The sequence below is a fragment of the Callorhinchus milii genome, unplaced genomic scaffold (genome assembly GCF_018977255.1).
Source record: "Callorhinchus milii isolate IMCB2004 unplaced genomic scaffold, IMCB_Cmil_1.0 Scaffold12, whole genome shotgun sequence".
In the NCBI taxonomy this organism is placed as follows: Eukaryota; Metazoa; Chordata; class Chondrichthyes; order Chimaeriformes; family Callorhinchidae; genus Callorhinchus; species Callorhinchus milii.
In genome coordinates, this window is record NW_024704753.1 from 18,534,735 (window position 1) to 18,557,169 (window position 22,435).

The following is a 22,435-nucleotide window of genomic DNA, read 5'->3' on the forward strand; positions in this document are numbered from 1 at the left end:
CGATATAGACGAAACGAATGGTTCGCCGTGAAATATGGTAACATAATTAATATTGCTATAAAAATACAGTTGAATATGTCCCCAAAAGAGGCCAAACCAATTAACGTTCAAAGGATAAATACTGGATGAAAATTGATAAGACATTGTTGAGGATTTTTTTTTAACGGAACGATTGTGCGAGACATTCTGTGTGTGTAATTACTGCAACAGAACGTCAAGACTTGCTGCTGTAGGAGATAACAAGCTGCCCACCTGTATTTTCCTAACATGTGAGGGTCCAGGAAACAGATCATAAGTATGGAAATGTCAAAGTCCTCAGATGTGGGATGTGTGAGAGTGTGTAGGGCTGATGGTAGAAGCTGCACAAGGACAAAATGAATCAAGTAATGACACTGAAATGAAGCAATAATCTTTTCAGGAGTACCAACAGCAAAAGGAAGACAGAACGGTCTGCAAAAGGAACGCCACAAGCAGCCTCCCTACAGATAACCCCGTCACTTCAAGCTTTATATTCTGCTATAAAATGGCAAACCATTTGGGGGAATTAAAACGTCTTTCGGTTAAGAATATGTAACAATCCAATGCATTTATTTAGATATTCCTTGGTTCAAAGCTACTACTGCTGGAGAAGATCCGACAATTATTGATAGGTAGGTGTATGCACCCAGTGAAGACTGTAAGGAACATTCAGCCAATGTACCAATCCAATACTGAGTTGCAAACATATTACATTCAGAACAAATCTGTAGAGACACTACTTCAGTGAGCGAGTAGTAAATATATGGAACAGGCGGTGGAAGCAGAAAGAGTTGTTTGTTTCAAGAACAAACAAGATAGATTTCTACTAGAAAATAATATCTGGGGGATACAGCGTATAGTTTGGGGACACGACATGTCAAGCGACTGCCAGGATGGTAGAAGGCGAACTGGATGGACCTTGGTCCTCTTTCATCAGCAAATTCTTACGTTCTTTTTAGATCCACCCAAACCCTTAAATAGCCCTGAAGACCTTGTCAGTACATTGTTAACTTGCATCCAGCCCAACTAGTCCGTGCCAATGTTTATACTCTACCAGCCTCCATCCCTCCAAATCCCCTCTTCTCTGCTCCTCCATTTTCTTCTCGGTCCTCTTAAAAACTTGCTGCGTGTTTGGTCTTTATAGCTCTATGGTTCACAGAATAAACTGGTTGAGCTATCGCAGGAGCCATTCTCTATAAAGCTTAACAGGTTATTCTGTGAGGCCTATAGGGTACACACAGTAGCAGCTAAAGTGTCCCTCAGTAAAGGACATATATCAGTTCTTAATAGACTTTAATGTGAGCTTCCAATAGGGGCTGTAAGATTCTCACATCTTATTGGAGGCTGAGGTTGTTCCTCTCAAACGTATTGTAGGGTCTGAAAAAGTTGTAATGGAAGAAGCGGGTATTATTCTCACCTTATAAATGACTTAAGGCATGGCAGAGTGCTCTCCTACCACCGAGATTCATTGCTGTAATTATAACAGAGTACCCGGGCAATCTAAGCAGGTTGTGAAAGCTGAGCTGTGCCTAACTGGTGACATGGGACGAGAGGAGGAGACTCGAACGATGACAAATTCAGCCCCATTACCGAGATTACTAAAATCCTAGGAGTTTCGTCCTTTATTTCTAATTTAAATGTTAATTAATTTGAAAGAGTTTGTCTGTCCATACGACTGCGGCACAAGATAGGTTATCAATCAGAGGCGCCCAGGCATCAGAAGCAGTAACACTGTCCATTGCCCTGTGAATTATTACAGCAACTTGATTCAATGTGCTAGGAATTTGACACGTGGCTGGTTGAAAAGTGTTGAATAAGACAAGACAGCATTATAATCATGTGCACAGTCTTTGCACCATTAAAAACATACAACGTGTATGTTTATGTGAGTGTGTTGCCCGAGTATCCCGAGCTTGTGTAAATAACTTTTGGTGTGTTTACACGGTGCGTATTGTGCGTGTATATTATTTGGTACCCACTCTGTATGGAGATAATAATAATAATAATACTGGCATTTGATACAGCACCTTATCACGTCTTCGAGACGTCTCAAAGCACTTCACAGGATACACTGTAAAGTGGATTGACTGTGTATTTGGTGGGTGAAACCCGGCAGCCAATTGCGCACAGCAGCGTCCCCACAAACAGTCATGGATCGAGTGACCACATTAATTTTGATTCAGATGAATTCTTGGAGAGCCTGGAAGGGTCAATCTCTCAAAACTATGTATGTTAATAAAAGTTGTTACTGCAAACCCGGAATACAGAATGAAACCCAGTCGGTGAGACATTTGTAACCTCAGAGGAGAGGATTCCAAGTGACTGAGCAACAGGAAAAATCAAATAACAATCCTTGCATTTGGTGTAGCTCTTGATCAGGTTGAAGTTTCTCAAAGCACTTCACAGAGTTTTTTGTAAAATGCACTGAATGTAAATTGGGATGATGAGCACATATGATGAGCATTCTGCACAAGAATGTCCCCCCAAAACAGGCTTGAAGTGAATGACCAATTTTATCTGAAGGATTGCTCGTCAGGACACCGGAAAAAACTCTCAGCTTTTTTTTGAGATGGGATCTTTAACGTCTCATCTGAAGGATGGCACCTCCGCCAACACTGTTCCCCCCAGCCCTGCGTTACCGTGTCAGCCTATCCTGGGAGCTCAATCGAGCGGTCAGAGTAGAGAACAAGTAAGAGATAAATACTCACAGCCCTTGTAGATGTCAGTTGGGATCTGCACTGCGGTGTACGAATAATTGACCTTCACATTGAAGTTCGGATCGTCCACGAATTCTAACTGTAACGGATTAATCTGGTCCACGTCTGAACCGTCCTCATCTTTGTCACCCTCCTGTAATAAATAGAGAACAGAGTTAGGGTTCCCAGGGAAAGCAGAGGTATAAAACCGAGAGGCAAACTGCAACCAGGTTTCTGCTGCATGGCCTGATGGCAGGCCTGGTCAGAAGAATATAACACCAAGCTTTATAATAATAATAATAATAATAATCCTTGCATTTGATACGGCGCCTTATCACATCTTTGAGACGTCTCAAAGCGCTTCACAGAATACACTGTAAAGTGAATTGACTGTGTATTTTGGGCAAACAGCACCGTCCCCACAAACAGTCGTGGATTGAGTGACAACATTTTTTTTAATACGAGATTATTACCTCCGATAATCGACTAACAACCAGGTTCCTACTTACTGCTGGTAAACAGAGGCGCGTGTGTGTGTGTGGAGTAAAGAAACTTACCTAAAGTTTCGTCCTGCCTGGGAATCAAACTCGGATCCTCTCGCTTGCAAGGCGAGTGCTCTAACCACTGACCTACAGGGCTATACACTGCCCACTTGGTACGATGACATGATACTGAAGGGAGACCGACAAAACCCAACCCAACACCCATGCCTCCCACCCACGACTTGGGTCCTCCCCCATCTATCCGAAAGGCGCTAAAGAAATGGAAACCAATTCAATTCGGAATGACTACTGCTGAGAAAAACGATCCACAGAGCAATAAACAGGGCAGGTCCCACAAGAACTGCCTCTCTGCTCATTTTCAGATGGATGCAGATCCACAAACCCCTGGATTATCATTATAAATATTCAATAAGTCATGTTTGTCAAACTTTCAAAAGCACCGTGTAGATCCCGAGTGCTCTACTGTGCAGTTCCATATTCAACGAGCTGACTCCCGTCTCTCATTTAATTGATCCTGTTCAATTTGCTATGTATAAATAGGGGGAAAAAAAACGAAAGAGCATTCATCCGTGTAGAATCTTTATCGTTCCAGTGCAGCGCAAAGTCTGGCAGCTAGCTCGGGGAAGTTAGATAAGAGAGCAGCCTAGTCTCTAATTTACTATTGTTTTCGCCAGTTATTGACTTCCCTTGAATCTCAGCTCTGCCCTTCTGTATTTTCATCTCTTTGTTGATAATCGGTTCTCAGACAACACTAATTGATTTTCTGCTTTTGTGCCACCTGACGCAAAATGCAAACAATATAATGGGAGATATTCGCTTGAGAGCTGAACTGCCACCAATCAGTGTTGGCATCTTTCTCGGTTATTACCAAGTTTCGGATCTTCTGTGTTGTTATTGTTGTTGTTGCAACAAATGCTGAAGCTTTTCAGTATTTTCTTTGCTTCCAGGAAGGAGGCTGACCCACTCGTTCTGACCTAACTAATACACGGCAACCCTCTGGCACTCAATGCCACACAATAATAATAATAATAACGATGATATTAATAATCCTTGCATTTGATCAAGATGTCTCAAAGCGCTTCACGGAAGGCCCTGTAAAGCGAATCGATTGTATATTTTGTGGGCGAAAAATTGTACGCGTGTGTACGTTATGGATGCACCAGTTTAGGTTTGGTGAGGGTAATCTGGGATGAGCAGCGTGTGGTGTAGGAGTGTGGGCATTAACTCTAACCCTAATTTAAGCATTAAGTGGTAAAGCGTTTCGCCAACAAAATATACAGTCAATTCACTTTGCAGTACATCCTGTGAAGCGCTTTGAGACGTCTCAAAGACCTGATGAGGCGCTGTATCAAATGCCAGGATTATTATTATTATTATTATTATTAGTATAAACAAACTGCAGTTGATGGAATAGCAGTTGAATAAGCGACGCCATCCAGGTTCATGCGTGGAGTGACAACACTCTGCGGTAATTCGCTAGGAATCGTGAATTGTCTCCCGAGAGTGGTTTAAAAGCTCCGGTAACATTACAAAGTGAGTGCGTTTAACTGATAACAGAATGAAATGCAGAACAGCGTTACCCCGCCTGGAACCTGTGAGCTCAGAATCCGAAAAACCATTTTAATTTCCAGTATTTACAATCTATCCTCGCGCTAACTCAACCAAGCAAACGCCAGATGCTCCTCTGCAGAAACATAATAATAAAAATAATGATAATAATAATCACGCGGTCTCTGCAGCTCGTACGGCTACTTACAATTAGAAGGAAATTGAAATTCAGAGACGTGCGTGATATTGAATCAGGTGCCCGAGTGATTGACTGCCTGGCAGATGAATTTCTAGTTGGACGGACGGACTGACTGACAGACAAACAGACAGACCCAGACAGACAGACACGGGAGAAGATGGACTACAGAATACACACAGAACAAAGAGACAACTTGGCTATTGCAGACAGACAGAGAGACAGACAGACATACACCGATGACAGACTGCACACTCTATAAATGTGACTGTTTGGTCAAGACAAGCCGACAGGCTGTACAGAATTATGCCCATCCAGGCAAGACACAGAGAAAGAGAGAGAGAGAGAGAGAGAGACAGTGATTGAAGGCCAATATGGTACATAAAGTGAAGTTGGACAAAGATACAACAGATGATAGTTCTGGACTGGCTGTATTGTATCTGGTGGCAACAATGGATTTAACACACAATATGTACCAGACAGTGGAGCAGTCAGTCAGCAAATCACTACCTCTGCATTGTAAAATGGAGAGCCAAGAATTCAGCCAAAACACTTTGTGCAGTTTATTCGGTGAAAGCTTTTTCTCTCCTAACTCGTCAACAAAAAAAGTTTCTTTCCCCTGGAGAATGCATCCTTCCAGTCACACGGTACAAAATCAAACAGCAGGTTCTGAGTCCCTTAATACCTACAGTTCCGGCTGATGGAGGTAAATAAATAATAACCGTAATAATCTTTGCATTTGATACAGCGCCTTATCAACAACAGCAACTACTTGGATTTATATAGCGCCCTCCATGCCAGATGGCGTCTCAGAGCGCTTTATAGTTTAGGATCCTGGGGATCACGTCTTCGAGACATGTCAAAGCGCTTCATGGAATATACTGTAAAGCGAAATGACTGTGTATTTTATGGGCGAAATGCGGCTATCAATCCGTGGATTGAGTGACCAAAAAATCCTTATTAACTTTGTCTTTTGAAGGGATTATTACCCACGGAAAAGCGATCCGCCAATCGATTAACAACCAGGTTCCCACTTACTGCTGGGCAAACAGAGGCGTGTGTGCTCAGTAAGGACACTTGCCCAATGTTTTGTCCTGCCCGGGAATCGAACCCAGGTCCTCTCGCTTGCGAGGCGAGTGCTCTAACCACTGAGCTGCAGGACTCACATGCCCATCAACTGCACAGAAACTTAGCTGCCTGAATAGATTAAAAAAATACTTCAAACCCCAGTAAATCACAGCTGCAAGTGCATCTCAAGGACCCGAATCTACGCTCCAGTTCAGCTCTCACAATGTTTACACCCTCAGAATCCGTTCCTGAGTCGCACAATCCAAGCCTCACACGCCCAGGACGTTTAGATTGTCGGTATATGTGTGGGTTTGTAGCGGGAATGCAGCTTGTTTTGAGGTACATAAATTAATTAAGCATAATGATGTACTCCATATGCACATCCAGCACGCAGACTTTCCCTGTGCGACAACCCACTGTATATTACACAGCTCATTTACTAGCAGAACTCTGTCATTAACACAGCCCAGTATGAGCGTCAACACATTAATGAAGTCGACTGTCACTTGAAAGATTGATTGGAAGCCTCGCACTCTCATATGCACACCGACACCCGAGCGAATGCCCACTATGTCATGACCGCCATTCCCCGCAAAGTCTTTTATGAAAAGATTCATGAAAATGCACATTTTTTCCTTTTTAGTTTTCCTTAGCTCATAACAGACATGACCTTCAGAAAGATTTCTCTACCATTTGCCTGCGTTGCTATACCTAGATCTCAAAAAACTATTCCCTTAATAGTTACTGTTGTTCCTCTCCCAAGTCTAATGAACCTGATGTGTTATTCTATTCCCAAATAAATTATTAAAATTATTATTAAAAAATTTTTGGTCACTCAATCCACAGCTGTTTGTGAGGCGCTGCTGTGCGCAATTGGCTGCCGCGTTTCGCCCACAAGATACTTGTCTCTGTGATAAACAGTGCAAGTCCCATATACTGTGTAAGTAAACGCTGCTAGTCCATACCTTGTACTATATTAGGAATTGCAGTGTTCATTGTTGGTCGGTGTCCTGCGTTAGTAACTATAACAACAACTTGCACTTACACAGCACCCCCTCATGCATGGCAGCGTCCCAGAGCGCTTGCCAGTGGCGGAGCACGACACCGTGCCGGAGGGGAGATGGGGAGATGACCGTAGGCGACGGTCGAAGAGAAAGGTCTTCAGATGCGTTCTGCAGTTGGGGGAAGGAAGGGGCGAGGAGGAGGGATAGTGCTCCAGAGTTTCCGGGGTGTGGCGGCTGAAAGCGCGGCCGACGATGGTGGAACGGAGGGCACGGGGCTGGAGCCAGTTGGGCGGAGGCAGCGGGTAGTGGGTTGGGGAGGGAGCGGGGGTAACTGTAATACGCACGGCAGATCATCATTCTGTACTGATAATTATAGGCAGACGTCGCTAATCCATGTATTGCATTGGTTATTACAGTGGGGACTGTCAGTCCATCTCCTGCGTAGGTCACAGGCCGACAGCTTGTCTATGTACCGTGTGTACAATAAGACTCTGCTAGTTTATATCCTGAATTTGCAAATATCCAGTGGAAAATCCTGGGCCATTTGGCACAACTGTGTGATGGATGGCGCACATCTCCACATACGAATAAACAGGGCGATGCTACGGCATCTTTACGAACCTTTCTGCACGCACTAGCAGTCGATCCCGCCATCGGCAACACACAGCGAGACGGAGGAGTTTATATATTTTTTGGGACAAACCGCAGTAGAGCTGCCCCATTGCCATAGATTAAAAAGGTAGAAGATATTCCATTAGCAACCTGCTAATTTCTGATTGAGATTGAGAACCCTCAGGTGAAATCCCCATTGGAGCCGAAATGCTTGCGGTTTCTAATTAAACTTGTCCTGAACAATATGCTTAGCACAAACCGCTGTGGCGATTCAACTCCATTCTCCAGCTAACAGGTCATTTTTCATTTTTTTATCTTGACTTTTCATTCATTAAAGTATTGGTTGTGCCTCGTCGTATAGTTTTTCTTTAAAGAAGCAGACGACGAGACGTGAAGTGGGGGTGCGGGGGGCGGGGGGGGGGGTCTGCTGTGTTTTCTGACCACTGACCTTACAAAAAAAAGTGTTGAAAGATGAGCCAAACAATTCTTTAAGACAGTGTTCTGTTTATTAGTTTGTTCCCTTCCCCTCCCAAAAGCATCGGGCTCACTGGTTTTCTCTATGAGCTCGTCGTGCTAATAAGTATACTGTAATAATAATGTTTAATGGGCTTTAATCATTGAAAGCATATTGCTCAATTGAAAAGCGTAGATGGAAGGACATTTTATGCTGATGATGTGCATCAACTAAGGATGCTCCGGAGACACAATGGTAAGAAGTTCATCTGGATTAGGCGTGATAGGAGCCCGGCATGAAATCGTCAAAGGAATTCATTTGGGATTGAAACTGATGGCCATATGTTTTGGAGCCAATGCATTCCGAGGAATTAACGAACGGCTCAAGTCAGAGTAACACGTGTGCAGTTTTGCCCGCAAATCATACAGTCAATTCACTTTGCAGTATATTCCGTGAAGCTTTGAGAAGTCTAATTATATCAAATGCAAGGATTATTCTTATTTATTATTATGATTATTATTATAATAATTTACCGGATCTGCTTACACTACGCAACAGTTCCTGACCTGAGGGTGCCACTCAAGGGTGTTCGACAACTAAGGAGTGCCACATGAAAAGATAAACTCAGGAATTTATTGCAAACATGTTGTATTTTGCAAGGTAGAGAAAGCAAGAGAACTAATTGCTGCGTTGACGATTTGGATTTCTCCGCGTCTCTCTTGTATTCATTTGCTATAACATAATAGAGATCGATTGTAGTCACTAGTCAGTTTTTAAGGTCTTATTCAGTAACACAATAAAGATATTAATAATAATAATCCCTGCATTTGAGATTGCGCCTTATCACGTCTTCGAGACGCCTCAAAGCTAATATTCTCCTGGAAGCACAAATAATTTGAGCACTTTAAGTTTGCTGGGGGGGAAATCTTCTCACTGTAGGATCTCAGAAGACGAGAGGTAGTGAGGTCGGGACATTCCTATTCCAGCCACTCTTTGGGAGGAGGCTTAGCGAATCATCCTCATGTCCCTGAGATAAATCCCTCATGATTTGGTCAAACAATCCGGCAGCATTCGAAAGGATGAAGGGATTTTCTGATACCAATTTTTTTGTCAGGTGCCTTTCTCTTTCTCTGTTCAAGCGCCGAAGCTCCCGTTTTGCAAGGCTCCCGTTTTGCAAGGCTTCGCTTCAGGTCTGCAGCCACCCAAGGAGTTCAGTGGGATTCTAGACGTGGGATTCTGAGTGCAAAACACTGGCCTGGAAACAATGTCCTCCTTGACCTCTCCATTGCCTTCGACACTGTCGACCACGCTATCCTCCTACACCTCCTCTCCTCTTAGCTTAATCTTCGCGGACCTTTCCCTTGCGAATCCTACCTCTCCCACCGTCTCTACTTTGTCACCACTAACAGCTTCTCCTCCAGCCACCGCACCGTCACATGTGGCGTTCCTCAGGGCTCTGCCCCCTCCTCATCAACATTTGTACGCTACCCCTTGGTGACATCATCCGCAGACATGGGGTCAACTAACACATGTGTGCGGATGACACCCAACTCTATCTCTCTGCCTCCACATCGATTCCAGGACCGACTGCTGTGCTCACAGACTGCCTGTCAGACATCAAGTCCTGAATGAGAGCTAACTTTCTACACTTGAACGTCAACAAGACTGAGGCTCTCCCAATTGGCTCCCATCAGCGCCTCTGCATCTCAGGCACTGGCAGCATCACCATCCACACCCTCCACTCCCCCTCACCAAGCCAGTCAGGAACCTGGGCACCTTGTTGACCTTCAACTGTTCTTTCTCCCCCATATCCATGCCATGACCCGCTCTGCCTTCCCCCACCTCCACTACATCGCCCGACTCCGCCACTGTCTCAACCCTCACCACCAAAACCCTCATAGATGCTTTCATTACATCGAGGCTTGACTATGCAAACTCATTGCTTGTCGGCTTCCCCAACTCCTCCCTCCATACCCTGCAAATCATCCAGAACTCTGCAGCCTGTGTCGTCTCCTGCACTGGGCTCCACGACCCTATCACCCCCCATCCTCGCCTGATTCCAATGGCTTCGCATCTCACAGAGGATACAGTTCAAGGTCCTGGTCCTCACCTTCAAAGCCCTCCATGGTCTTGCTCCCCCCTACCTCTGTGACCTCCTAATCCCCTGCCAACCTGCCCGCTCCCTCCGCTCAGCGAGCTCTGGCCTGCTCCATGTCCCCCGCTTCGCCCACCTCACCATTGTCAGGCAGGGCTTCAGCCACTCTGCCCCCATCCTCTGGAACTCCATCCTGCAGTCCCTCCGCCTTGCCCCCTCCCTTGCCCCATTTCTAACTCGAGGCAAATAATCAATGGGAGCCAGCGTGGGGCTCCTCAAAGCAGTCATTTGAAGTGTGAAAACTTCAGCCTTCTATCCTAAGTTCTAAAATTATAGGAACATAGGAACAGGAGGAGGCCATTCAGCCCCTCAAGCCGGTTCCGCCATTCTATAAGATCATGGCTGATCTGTACCTCAACTCCAATTACCTGCCCTCTCCCCGTATCCCCTGATACCCTGACCTCACAAACATCTCTCCACCTCAGTCTCGAAAATGTGGATGGAATTATTTTGCATGGAGGTGTTCCAAAAGCCCTCAGCAACCTACCTCTAATCCTAAGGCAACACACAATACCTTTCCCCTCACTGTTCAGCTCAGTGCTGTAGCTTACAGCCCAACAATGCTAGCGATTCAAATAAACAGTTTCTTGCCACCACACCCCGTCACTGAGCTCATCAATCAAAGGCGAACACTTGTCATAAACTGATGGCATTATTGGCCTCAGGGTAACACATCACCACAGGAACACATGGCTGGTGGGATTAGCTAAGTATGTATATGACTCAAGCCATTAAAGTACTGACCCACACTGTTTGTAGCACTTGACCTTTAAAATGGTGCGTGCCTTCAGGGGAGTATAATAAACAGGGGCAATGCTCTGAGCTAAGAGAGGGCACCCGATCTTTGCATTTGGAGCCTTTATGGTGCAAACCATGGTTGTCGCTTGACTGTGCAGCACTGCTCTAACCTTTACTAAGTCAGCGGCTTTCGGCAGAGCAGGGTAAATGTGTAGAGTTTCACACTGCGGGAGGTGGTTGTACCTCTGTGGTATAACAGAGTCTCTACTCAAAAGTTGTGGGAATAAAATATTTTGCTGGACCTGGAATAACAGGCTCTGGCTAAACAACTGAATACTGGAGGACCAGGAAAGCTATAAAGTATGATGCTCTTTGATATATGTACACACAAATGATAATAATAATTCTAAAAATCCGTGCATTTAAGACAGCGCCTTATCATATCATTGAGACGTCTCAAAGCGCTTCACAGGATATACTGTCAAGTGGATTGACTGTGTGCTCTGTGGGCAAAACGCAGTAGTCAATTGGAGTTGGCCAGGACACTGGGAGAAACTAACTCCCTTCTCGTTTCAAATAGCGCCGTGGAATGTTTAACGTCCACCTGAACAGGCAGATAGGACTTTGGTTTGATGTCTCATCTGAAGGGCGGCACCTCCAACAACACAGTTCCCCCACCCCCACCACCGACCCACAGCGCTGCATTGCAGCCTCAGCTTAGACCATGCGATTCCAAGTCCCGATGTGGGGCTTGAAGCCGCAACCTTCTGACTCCGAGGTGAGAGAGAGTTAGAGAGCGCTACCACTGGGCCAGGCTGGCACTTACACACAGTATTAGGTAATTAACGTGATGCCCATTTAACTTCTTCAACAGAGAAAAAGAACTTGCAAAGTTTCAGGGCTTTGCACATCAACACTTCTCAAAGCACTCGATGGAGTCACCGATTGGCAGAGTTGAAGATGATGGGGAGAAGGATTTTTGATGTACTGAACAAAAGCAAGTTCTGTGGCTGTGGTGAAGAGACAGAGCGGTTAAGGTTTCCAAGTTACAGTCAGCTCGTGCTTTCCTGTTAGCGAGCCGAGTGAGACACAACAATCCAACGGACTAATTGGCATTGAACTGGATTTAAAAACTCAGAGGCTGGGGCACAGAGCATGCTGCTTTTATTTAAATGCCGGTCTAGAACGGGCACAGCTTCCAGTTTGAGGCACATTAGCATTCAACCGCTGATTAATGTCAGAAGTGGCTGTGAACGACTGGAAATGAAGACTAGTGTGAGTGATGAGAGGCAACCAAGAGGAAAGGCAGACAGACTGACAGCCGCTAATTACTACTCACAAACACAATCCGACCCTGGCTAGGGTTGCTTGGCAATCCACTTTGCCTGGTGCATTAGCAGCGACTGCTTCCAGCTAACAGCTGATAACATTTACAGCTCAACAAGAAAAGCACCAGAGCCACTCGGAAATAGGAACAGGTCACAGAACTTAAGAGCCACAGTGGCTGGAAATGAGGCAGGCAAGATTATTAATATCCTGATTACCAAAACCCAGCAGCATCCCACGTGCTGGTGGGAATTTGTGGATGATGAAAAAAAGCGTTTTCCAGTGGACACTTGTAATTAACGTCAGGGAAATTCCTTTTCCCCTTAAAGGTGAGGATTGTGTGAAGACCGAGCCTTGTGCTGAGAACTGTTCATGAGCAATTTGTTTACTAAAAGCCAAAGAGTGTGAAGCCGCTGGGTTAGACCGGCAGATAGGCAGAATATACTGATCCACTTGAAGTTCAGCTCATTCAGTTCAGCTTTAAGCTCATGTGCTTAATATTGCCAAATGCAACTGCCAATTCACTTAATGCCACTCACACTTTTTAATAATACTTCCTGCTATAGGTAAACAGAGGCGTGTGCGTGGAGTAAGGAAACCTGCCCAATGTTTTGCCCTGCCCGGGAATCGAACCCAGGTCCTCTCGCTTGCGAGCAGTAAGTAGGGACTCGGTTGCTAGTCGATTGGTGAATCTCTTTTCCAGAGGTAATAATTTGGTCACTCAATCCACGGCTGTTTGTGGAGACGCTGCTGTGCGCAATTGGCTGCCGCGTTTCGGCCACAAAATATACAGTCCCTACACTTTACAGTATATTCTGTGAAGCGCTTTGAGACGTCCTGAAGACGTGATCGGGTGCTGTATCAAATGCCAGGATTGTTATTAATAATAAAAATATTATTATTATCAAATGTGGCATTGCAGTCAGCCATTCAAACCCACCAAAGCCCCTAAATAAAAATGTTGTGTTTTAATGATAAAAATGATGTGGCCGAGAAAGCGGTTGGTATTCCTTGAAACGGGAAGATGTGGGACGTGAAGGGCGAGTCCTGCAACAATGTCTGTCTCGAAATCGTGACGGACACCCAGGCCCAGGCGGCTGATAATGTGAAACACCGATAACATATGAAAAACGAAAGCTTGCTGAGTGTTTGAAAGCTTCATTAGTTAAGTGGTTCCAGGGTTCCCGTGGGCTCTGGTGCAAATTGCTTCACTGATGAAATTGGCAGAGCACCTTGTTAACCTGGCAGTGTCTTGACTTGCCATTTCCCAGCACCAAGACATCTATATTGGCTGTCACTCTGGGGCACTTCCTGCTGTGAGGCTTAGACTGAAGCAGTCAGCCAAAGAAAGCATTAATGTTTGGGTAGGACCTTGTCTTTTGGTTCAGTTAAACGTGTTTATCTGCATGATAGCATCTTTGGGTCAATTTCTGTCCCATCAAAGTAAATCACTTGAAAAATAAATAATAATAATCCTTGCATTTGATATAGCGCCTTATCACGTCTTGACTGTATATTTTGTGGGCAAAATGTGCTCAACTACAGACCCGTCTGACCTTAAACATTTTTTTCCCAAAAGGAAGAACTGACCTTCTCAGACCAAGAGAAATCAAGTGACCCATCCAATGTTAAAGGTAACGTTCACCCAGCTCCAGTTTAGTGTTCAATTCTTGTCTCAATTCAACGAGTCTTTATGGAGTCCTGTAGTTCAGTGGTTAGAGCACTCGCCTCGCAAGCGAGAGGACCTGGGTTCGATTCCCAGGCAGGACAGGGGGAAACATTGGGCAAGTTTCCTTACTCCACACACACACACACGTGCGCGCGTCTCTGTTTACCAGCAGTGAGCAGGAACCCGGTTGTTAGCCGATTGGCGAATCGCTTTTCCGGGGGTAATAATTCCTTCTAAAAACATAATAATTTAGTCACTCAATCCACAACTGTTTGTGGGACACTGTTGTGCACAATTGGCTTCCGCGTTTCGGTCACAAAATATACAGACACTTTGCAGTATATTCTGTGAAGCGTTTTGAGACGTTTCAAAGACATGATAAGGTGCTATATTAAATCCAAGCATTATTGTTATTATTATTATCAACTTGGTTGGTTTACTATGAATCCTGTTGATTGCACTGGTTTTCTTTTGGAGTTAGATTGACAGAACAGCATGCAATATTCAAAGTATGGCCATATCGGAGACAGAATAACTTCAACTCACAGAGAAATACCCTTGAGCTGTGTCTGAGTACATGATGTTCTATGTTGTTAATAGCTTCTCATTGATCAACTGAACACTTTCAGAGAAAGATCAATAATCACGCAAAAATACTGTACTCCTTCCTTCCGAGCAATATTATTGTAAGATACATTCGAACACACACCGTGCCGAGCCAAAACAACTGCCATCCGCGCATTTTATATGCACTAAAATGTACCAGTAAATAAAAATATTTGAGTTTGATGCAACACTTTTGATGGAAGCCTTGCCAAAAACATCTCGTAATGTTTCACTCGATAAGTTACTTGGGTGTGTATTGTCATTAATAACTTGCACAATAATAACAATACCTTCCAGACAGAACGTATATCAGTAGAATACAATGTAGGGAAAGGGAGATGTTAATATTTTGACCAAAGGTATAGTCAAGAAGAGGTTGGAAAAAAGGCGGTTGGAAAGCAGGGAGATGGGACGCAAAGTGAAGTTCCAGAACAGGGCCAATGTGACAAAGCTCAGAGTGGAGTCCTCTATATCTCGTGTAAATCACCAAGATCTTATGACCATTCAATGGCATTGAATGGCAGAATGGTATAGTGTCATCTATGGCTACGTGATGCTACCTTGCAACTTTTGCCCACAAAATATTACAGTCGCTTGATTTTACAGTCTATTCTGTGGAGCGCTTTGAGACGTCTCGAAGACGTGATATGGCACCATATCAAATGCAGGATTATTATTATTATTATTGGAGCTCTGCTCCTTCTAATACACAAACTGAAACGTTTTATTCTCCACCCAAGTACAACAATCTAAAGCTGATCAACATTTCAGTAACTGAACACCTTCCTTTGTACTGAGATTTTAATTCCACTGTCTGTAATATTCTAATAATAATTCTTGCATTTGATATAGCGCCTTATCACGTCATTGACATGTCGTCTCAAAGTGCTTCATCAAATATATTGTATTTATATATATCTATACAGTGAAGTGTAGTGCCTGTGTATTTTGTGGGTGAAATGTGGCAGCCAATTGTGCATATTTAATATTCCATATTTCCAAAATAACAGAAAATCCTCCCCAAAAGAGGCACGACTGCACCCTGGTATAAACACTACTTTAATAAAAAACATCTCAATAAAGAACACCTTAATACATGAGGTCCTCTGACCAGCAAGGAAGCTGTTGTGGAAGCACGTGCATTGTATTTCACCTTAGGGTGCTTGGTGTGTTAATAACCAGTAATTGTTTTTTTTTACTGATTACCATAATTATTCACTAAATTGTCTGGCTTCCTATAATATAAATTACCAGTTGAGAGACTGAGGAAAGTAAAGCTGCTCGTTTCGAAGTGCTCAGCATATCCCCAATGGGTTTCCGCTGTGTAAAAAGCCTTGGAGGACTCCAACCATTCACTGACACCGTTCTCCATAATAAAGCTACTGACACGAGCAGCCATGTGGGTTTTGTATAAAACCGTTCCCATACAGCAATGTAGTCATTCCGAACATTCAGGATCCCCAAGTTCGTCTCCCAACAAACCCATTAACAGTGAAGGCAACACAATGGGATCCCTAATGATTTGAAACAAGAACGCTGTTAAAACCAGTGGGGCTAACGGAAATTGTCTCAATGTAAGTCAAAAAAAAGCCTCACAGGGAGTGAGATGGTCTCTTATTTCATCGGGTAGTTCACGGGAGTGCATCACACTTCAGCCTAGTTCAGAAGGTCACACCAAAAACCCTGGGTGGATATTTCCCCAGTTACTGACTGACTGACAGTAGTTCCAGTTTCTCAGCCTAACATTTTATAATAATAATTATAATAATCCGTGCATTTGGTATAGCGCCTTATCACGTCGTCAAGACGTCTCGAAGCGCTTCACAGAATAATACTGTAAAGTGAATCCTCAGGCAAACTGTCACCACACAGCCCATTAGTACTCGGTGGCTATCTAGAATGTACACACACACACACACACACAGCGGGACAGGCTGGGACACTCACATGTTGTACTGCTTCCATGAAATGACAATTACTCAAGGTACCTCAGTCACAGTGTGAGAGACAGGAATGCTCATCCAAACAATTTCTTGGACCCAGATTGTCAGTCTGGAATACCTACCCACATTGTACCCTACTCTCAATGTGACGGTCTCAAACTTTAATTTACCCGCTCTACCACATCCCAGAGCCTAAGAGAGTCCAAGACATTCACTTGCACAACTGCATTGAACCCAGCATGTCAATCCAAGACACTTAAAAGTATATTGTTGTGTAACCAAGAGCAGATCTGACTTGGTTATAAACTTCACCAGAACTTTGGTCAACGACCGTTGATGATTTGCCAAGTGGCAGAGTGATCTTGCAGTAGAACCAGAGGACACGGCCTTCAATTGAAAGGGAGGGGAAAGGGGGGGTAAATTCAGAACAACTCTGCGGAGACACTATTTCAGTGAGCGAGTGGTAAACTGGATAGCAACGATGCCTGAACAATGATTCCAGTAATTAGCAATGTTACCACTGCAATGTAGGTTATCTGTGTACATCGCTGGTAGCATAAAGGGACTGGAGACACACCCACACAAAAACATTGAGCTTCTAGCGCTGATAATGCCCAAGTAATTCCCCTCTGAGATCGGGTGGGATCACGTTCCACAAGATCATTATGTGAACGTTACGTAACATTTAACAGATTGAGAAATGACGGGGTTTGAGGCCAGGATTTCACCTACCCCATGGAGAGCTTTGAGACGTCTCGAAGACATGATCAGGCGCTGTATCAAATGCAAGGTTTATTATTATTATTAAAATTCCAGATTTTCAGTGGAATCTGTTCCGAGCTCCTTATCGAATCTAATCCCTGAAATTTCTGCTGCTGCTGCTGTCAACGCTGCTCATTTTCAGTTCTTCTTGGTACAGTATAGACAACAGGGCAGGTCCCTGTATGACAGTAATGTAACCAAACGAAGCAATGAATTCAACCTCAGTCCACTGACAATGACAAGGCCTACGGTTTCTGTGCAAGAGCTACTGATTACTTAATAAGTACTTAGCCTTTTTCTTTGTAACAACAGAATAAAATGCTCTCAAGTAAAGAGATCAACTATGTCACGAAAAGGTTTGATTTAATGACAGTCCAATACGCTGACATCAATCCATACTACAATTATTGGCACAGTTTGCGGGACACCGCTGCCGAAGCCGTCTCGAAGACGTGATGAGGCGCTACTTCAAATGCAAGGCTTATTATTAATATTATTAGTATAAATAGGCACTATATAAATGCAAGTACCTGTTGTTGTTGCAAATTGGCTGCCGCATTCACCCACAGATACAGTCACTTCACTTAAATCCTGTGAAGCGCTTTGGGACTTCCTCATGACATGAAAGGCACTACACTAAATGCAACCATAATTATTATTATTTACTATTATTAATGATAAAACACCTGTATTACTGACCCTCACTGAAGATGAATGGTGTTCATGGAGCGAGTGCTGTATACGCAATGTGAAGTGAGCTGCAACTCAAAACTATTCCTTCAATTATCAAACAGGATTATTATTTTACCAACTGAATATAAAGTGCTCTATCCATGTGTGTTTGATTAGATGATGGCTGAATAATTCAAGCAAGCCACAAGGTAGTCACATCTTTAGTGTTTCCAAGCTCCCTGCTCGTGTTGTTCAACTGTACAGCGTTGTTTAATTGCCTGCTTCTCAGTGAGTATCCCAAAAGACAATAGTTCCCTGCGGACTCAGGTGCACAAGATCATGCCAACCAATGTTTAGTCAATCCTACTGGTAATAATACAATCCAGATAACAATCCCCGCTTCATTTAAAAGGGTAACAAAGTCGGAACCCGGCTGTTAGTCGATTGGCGGATCGCTTTTCCGGGGATAATAATCCCTTCAATTCTGAAAATGTTAAGTCTGGCTTCCGTAGGTGAAGTCTATTTCATTTGCCCACAAAATACACAGTCACTCCACCGTGAAGCGCTTTGAGATGTCTTGAAGACGTGATAAGGCGCTGTATCAAATGTAAGGATTATTATTATTATTATTCTATTCAATGAAAGATGTTTAAACGCCATAAATGATCCGAAGTTGATTGACTCTCCCTGGTGGAAAATAACTGGGTGCAGTCTCTCATTAAGAGATTTACACTTTAAGCAGTCAGATGATTTCTCCCCCCACTCTCTGCGCTGCGCAGAAAAAAATCATTCGAAGGCAGTACTTCAGCTCATTTGCCGGGGGGAAGCAGCAGGGCGTCCCAGGATCCATCTGGAGCTCTGCGACACTGCAGCAAAGACACATTTGGAAAACTACAAACCCAAGTCGTAGAATCAAAACAGCAAGTGGCCCGAAGTCACTAAGTGATCTAAGGGCAGGCAGCTTTGTACGTGGCCCTTGAAGTGGTTCAGAGAGAGCCAAACTGCTGAGCGAAGGAAGACCGCGGTCCGTCACATTTGCCTTCCGCCCTCCTGGCAGGGGAGGGGTGAACGAGAAGAGAGAGAGACAGACCAAGCGCAGCGTTATTTCGTCGGTCACTTCTTGCAGATTGTGTGGTGCCAAAGAGAAAGGCAGAGGCGTGGGGACACAGATAAAGTTTAATCCCGGGAAGACAGTTCACGGCTCAGTTCAGGAACTGTAATAGATTCTTAGCCTACTTGGAACGTCAGCAAGTTTCACGCCAACATTCAGCGGCATTTACGAAGGGGGGAAAAAAAACACACTGGGCATTAAAGCCTGGGCTGACGGTGTTCAAACTAAGTTACGATTCCTGAAATGATTAGCGTCAGTGGGTTGGTTGAAAAGAGCTTTGGTAATTATTGACCAAGAATGAGAGATCCCGTCAACCTGGGTAACTCAATCATTTCCTAATATTTCAAACCACTCATGACTAATGCATGATCCTGGCTATATTACTGTGGATCCGCTTAAGTCAATACACGTCCTGTTATTTGTTCTGTGCGTTGTTATTTATAAAACGAGCATAGAAACCTGGCTGGTGCATTTGGGAGTAATAGAGAAGACTGGTTTGTACATTATCTCTAATGAACCCATTTGCATTACATTGCATGAATCGCAAGACAACACTGAGACAGACAGACACTGAGACAGTCTGTATCGGCAACAGGGCTTCACGTTCATTTTTTTTTGAAGCGGTAAAATGATGGCATGATGATAGCACCAGGAACGGCATCGGGAACCAAGAGAACTCACAAGCATAAAAGAGAAGTGGGAGGAGAATTCTGACTTGCACTCTGGAGGCTACAGAAACACACAGCAGGTTTTGTTTGATCTGTGTATGAATTGGAGCAGAAAGGAGGAGAGGAGAGGAAAGAGGAGAGATAACGACAGCCAAAGATGCAATAAATAGGAACCGTTCTGTCCAATCATCAAATTAAAGGCACACTGCCCTGCGCAATTGGCTGCCACGTTTCGCCCACAAATATGCAGTCATTTCACTTTGGATTATATTCTGTGAAGCGCTTTGAGACGTCTCTAGAAGACGTGATAAGGCGCTATGTCAAATGCAAGGATTATTATTATACGTAAAGAGATGTTCGTCCAAACGTTTAAGTGTCAACAATGCACCAGATTTCTGCGTAACTAAAAATATAAAATAAACGTTTGCGGATTTGGGTTTCAACTGGCAAACAAAGAACACAAGAATTTGCTGGCGAAAGAAGACCAAGGTCCATCCAGTTCGCCTTCCATCGTCCTGGCAATCGCATGTACATGCCGTGTCCCAAACGATCTACCGTATCCCGAGATATTATTCCCTAACAGAAATCTATCTAATCTAATGACGGAGGTATGAACAGATAAACAAATGGCGTTATTATGAAATACTAATATTTCTGAACATTTTTATTCCATGTATATCAGGGGGAATTACCAGAAAGAAAAAAAAAAGGCAATTCTGCCACTTATGCATTCGAAAGCCAATCAATGACAATAATTGTGCCCGCAAAAATGCTCCACGCTGGCAGTAACAAAAGCCAACATAGTCCTTATAATGGTAGGGCTTCACTGAATTGCTTAGAAGTCTGCATCAAAGCTTATTTCTCATTGTATTGGGAATCTCACCAGCAAAGGTTCAAATAAAATAATCACGGAAAATGTTTTATTCTTTAACAATCAAGTAATCATATCACGAAATAGTCTGCGGAGAAGACATGTAGACAATGTGTGTCATTATGTGCTGGAAATGTGAGTGGGCCCTCATGGCCCTTTACTGTCATTGTGAATATGCTGCAATGTATAATGAATAATTACGCATTTATATTCAGGTTGTGGAGTCCTGTAGCTCAGTGGTTGGAGCTCTCGCCTCGCAAGCGAGAGGACCCAGGTTCAATTCCTGAGCAGGGCGAAACCTCAGGCAGGGTTCCTTACTCCACACACGCGCCTCTGTTTACCAGCAGTAAGTAAGAATCCGGTTGTTAGTCGATTGGCGGATCGCTTTTCCGGGGGTAACAGTCGTTTTTTAAAAAAAATTGGGTGACACCATCCACAACTGTTTGTGGGACACTGCTGTGTGCAATTGGCTGAAATGTATCACCCGCCACAAAGCATATCCTGTGAAGCGCTTTGAGACGTCCGAAGACGTGATAAGGCGCTGTATCAAATGCCAGGATTATTATTATTCGGTTTCCTTTTATGAGCATTGTAAACAGTTTGCCGAATTTTCTAATTCTCTCCTCACTGACCTCCCTCTCCATCTGCACCAATTCACCCAAACCACTTTTTAAAAAAAATCTTGAACTTTACATTTGGTTAACAACCTTAAATCTCCCCTTTACTGTGCTCAGTACCCACCATTATATTTGCCAAGCCATTTCAGATATTTATTCTACATGAATGGCACTAATGTATACGAGCGCAAATAATTGTTCCTGAATAAATCTTAATCTTTCCGTGACAATATTTCAATGGAGTAACACTTGTCAGTGAGTCACACCTTCTCATGTCATGTAACGTAATAAAATGTAGAGAACGTTATTAGAATAATTACGCTAACCTCGTCTACTCTTCAGTCAGAATGTATTCCAATAAAAGTCATGAGCTTTGAACAGTGTTAAGCTTTGTAACACCCGAACATTTGAAACATATTTCAGCCCTTTGTTTCTGCAGCGCACAATATTTTTGCATAGCGTTGCTGCTTACACTTAATTCTCATAATTATCCGAGGTATTCAACTGTACGCTTATTATTCTGTGCCTGAACAAGATTAAACGTGCACTCACATTCAGCAATGTTAGACAATCCACGTACTTTTTGTCCTTGCACAGCATTGTATTAATCAAGCTCTATTTGTCACAGTCAAACTTCAGTCAAAATCGCTCCAATGATATTGATGAATGTTACACAGCACACAGTACAACCATTTCCACTGCACCCGTTTGAGTCAGAATTTCACACCCTCCTCAATCCCTTGTCAGGGAAGCTGTGGTGAATTTCCCCGTAACACCTCGGTTCATCAGATCTCCACTCCTCTGAAATCCTGATAGCCTCTTAGAGCAAGTCGATGGGGACAGATGTGATCAACTCAACCATAACGAGCAAAGAGACACATGTTTATGTTGGATTCTGGATTCTTTACAATTGAAGGCACTTTTACAATAAGTCTGTTGTGAACAGAGCGACACTGATCGATTAATTCACCGTCGACCAAAGGTGTAGGGCAGTATAATAATAATAATCCTGGCATTTGATTACTGCGCCTTATCACGTCTTCGCAACGTCTCAAAGCGCTTCACAGGATACGCTGTAAAGTGAATGGACGGTATATTGTATCTCAGCATTGACCAGTATTTTCTATATATAAGTGGTATCGATACAGCACAATCACTGTACTGATATTTACTTAGAAAAGGTCATGAACGTACAAGA

At 43.6% G+C, this 22,435-nt stretch overlaps 1 protein-coding gene across 1 annotated transcript in view; it reads right to left on the minus strand.

Moving 5' to 3' along the window:
• Positions 1-22,435, minus strand: part of cacna2d2a (calcium channel, voltage-dependent, alpha 2/delta subunit 2a) — a 171,912-nt gene that overhangs the window by 54,130 nt on the left and 95,347 nt on the right. The window contains exon 5 of the mRNA XM_042339608.1: positions 2,727-2,868. Coding sequence (XP_042195542.1) covers positions 2,727-2,868 — 142 coding nt within the window. The remainder of the gene's footprint in view (positions 1-2,726; positions 2,869-22,435) is intronic.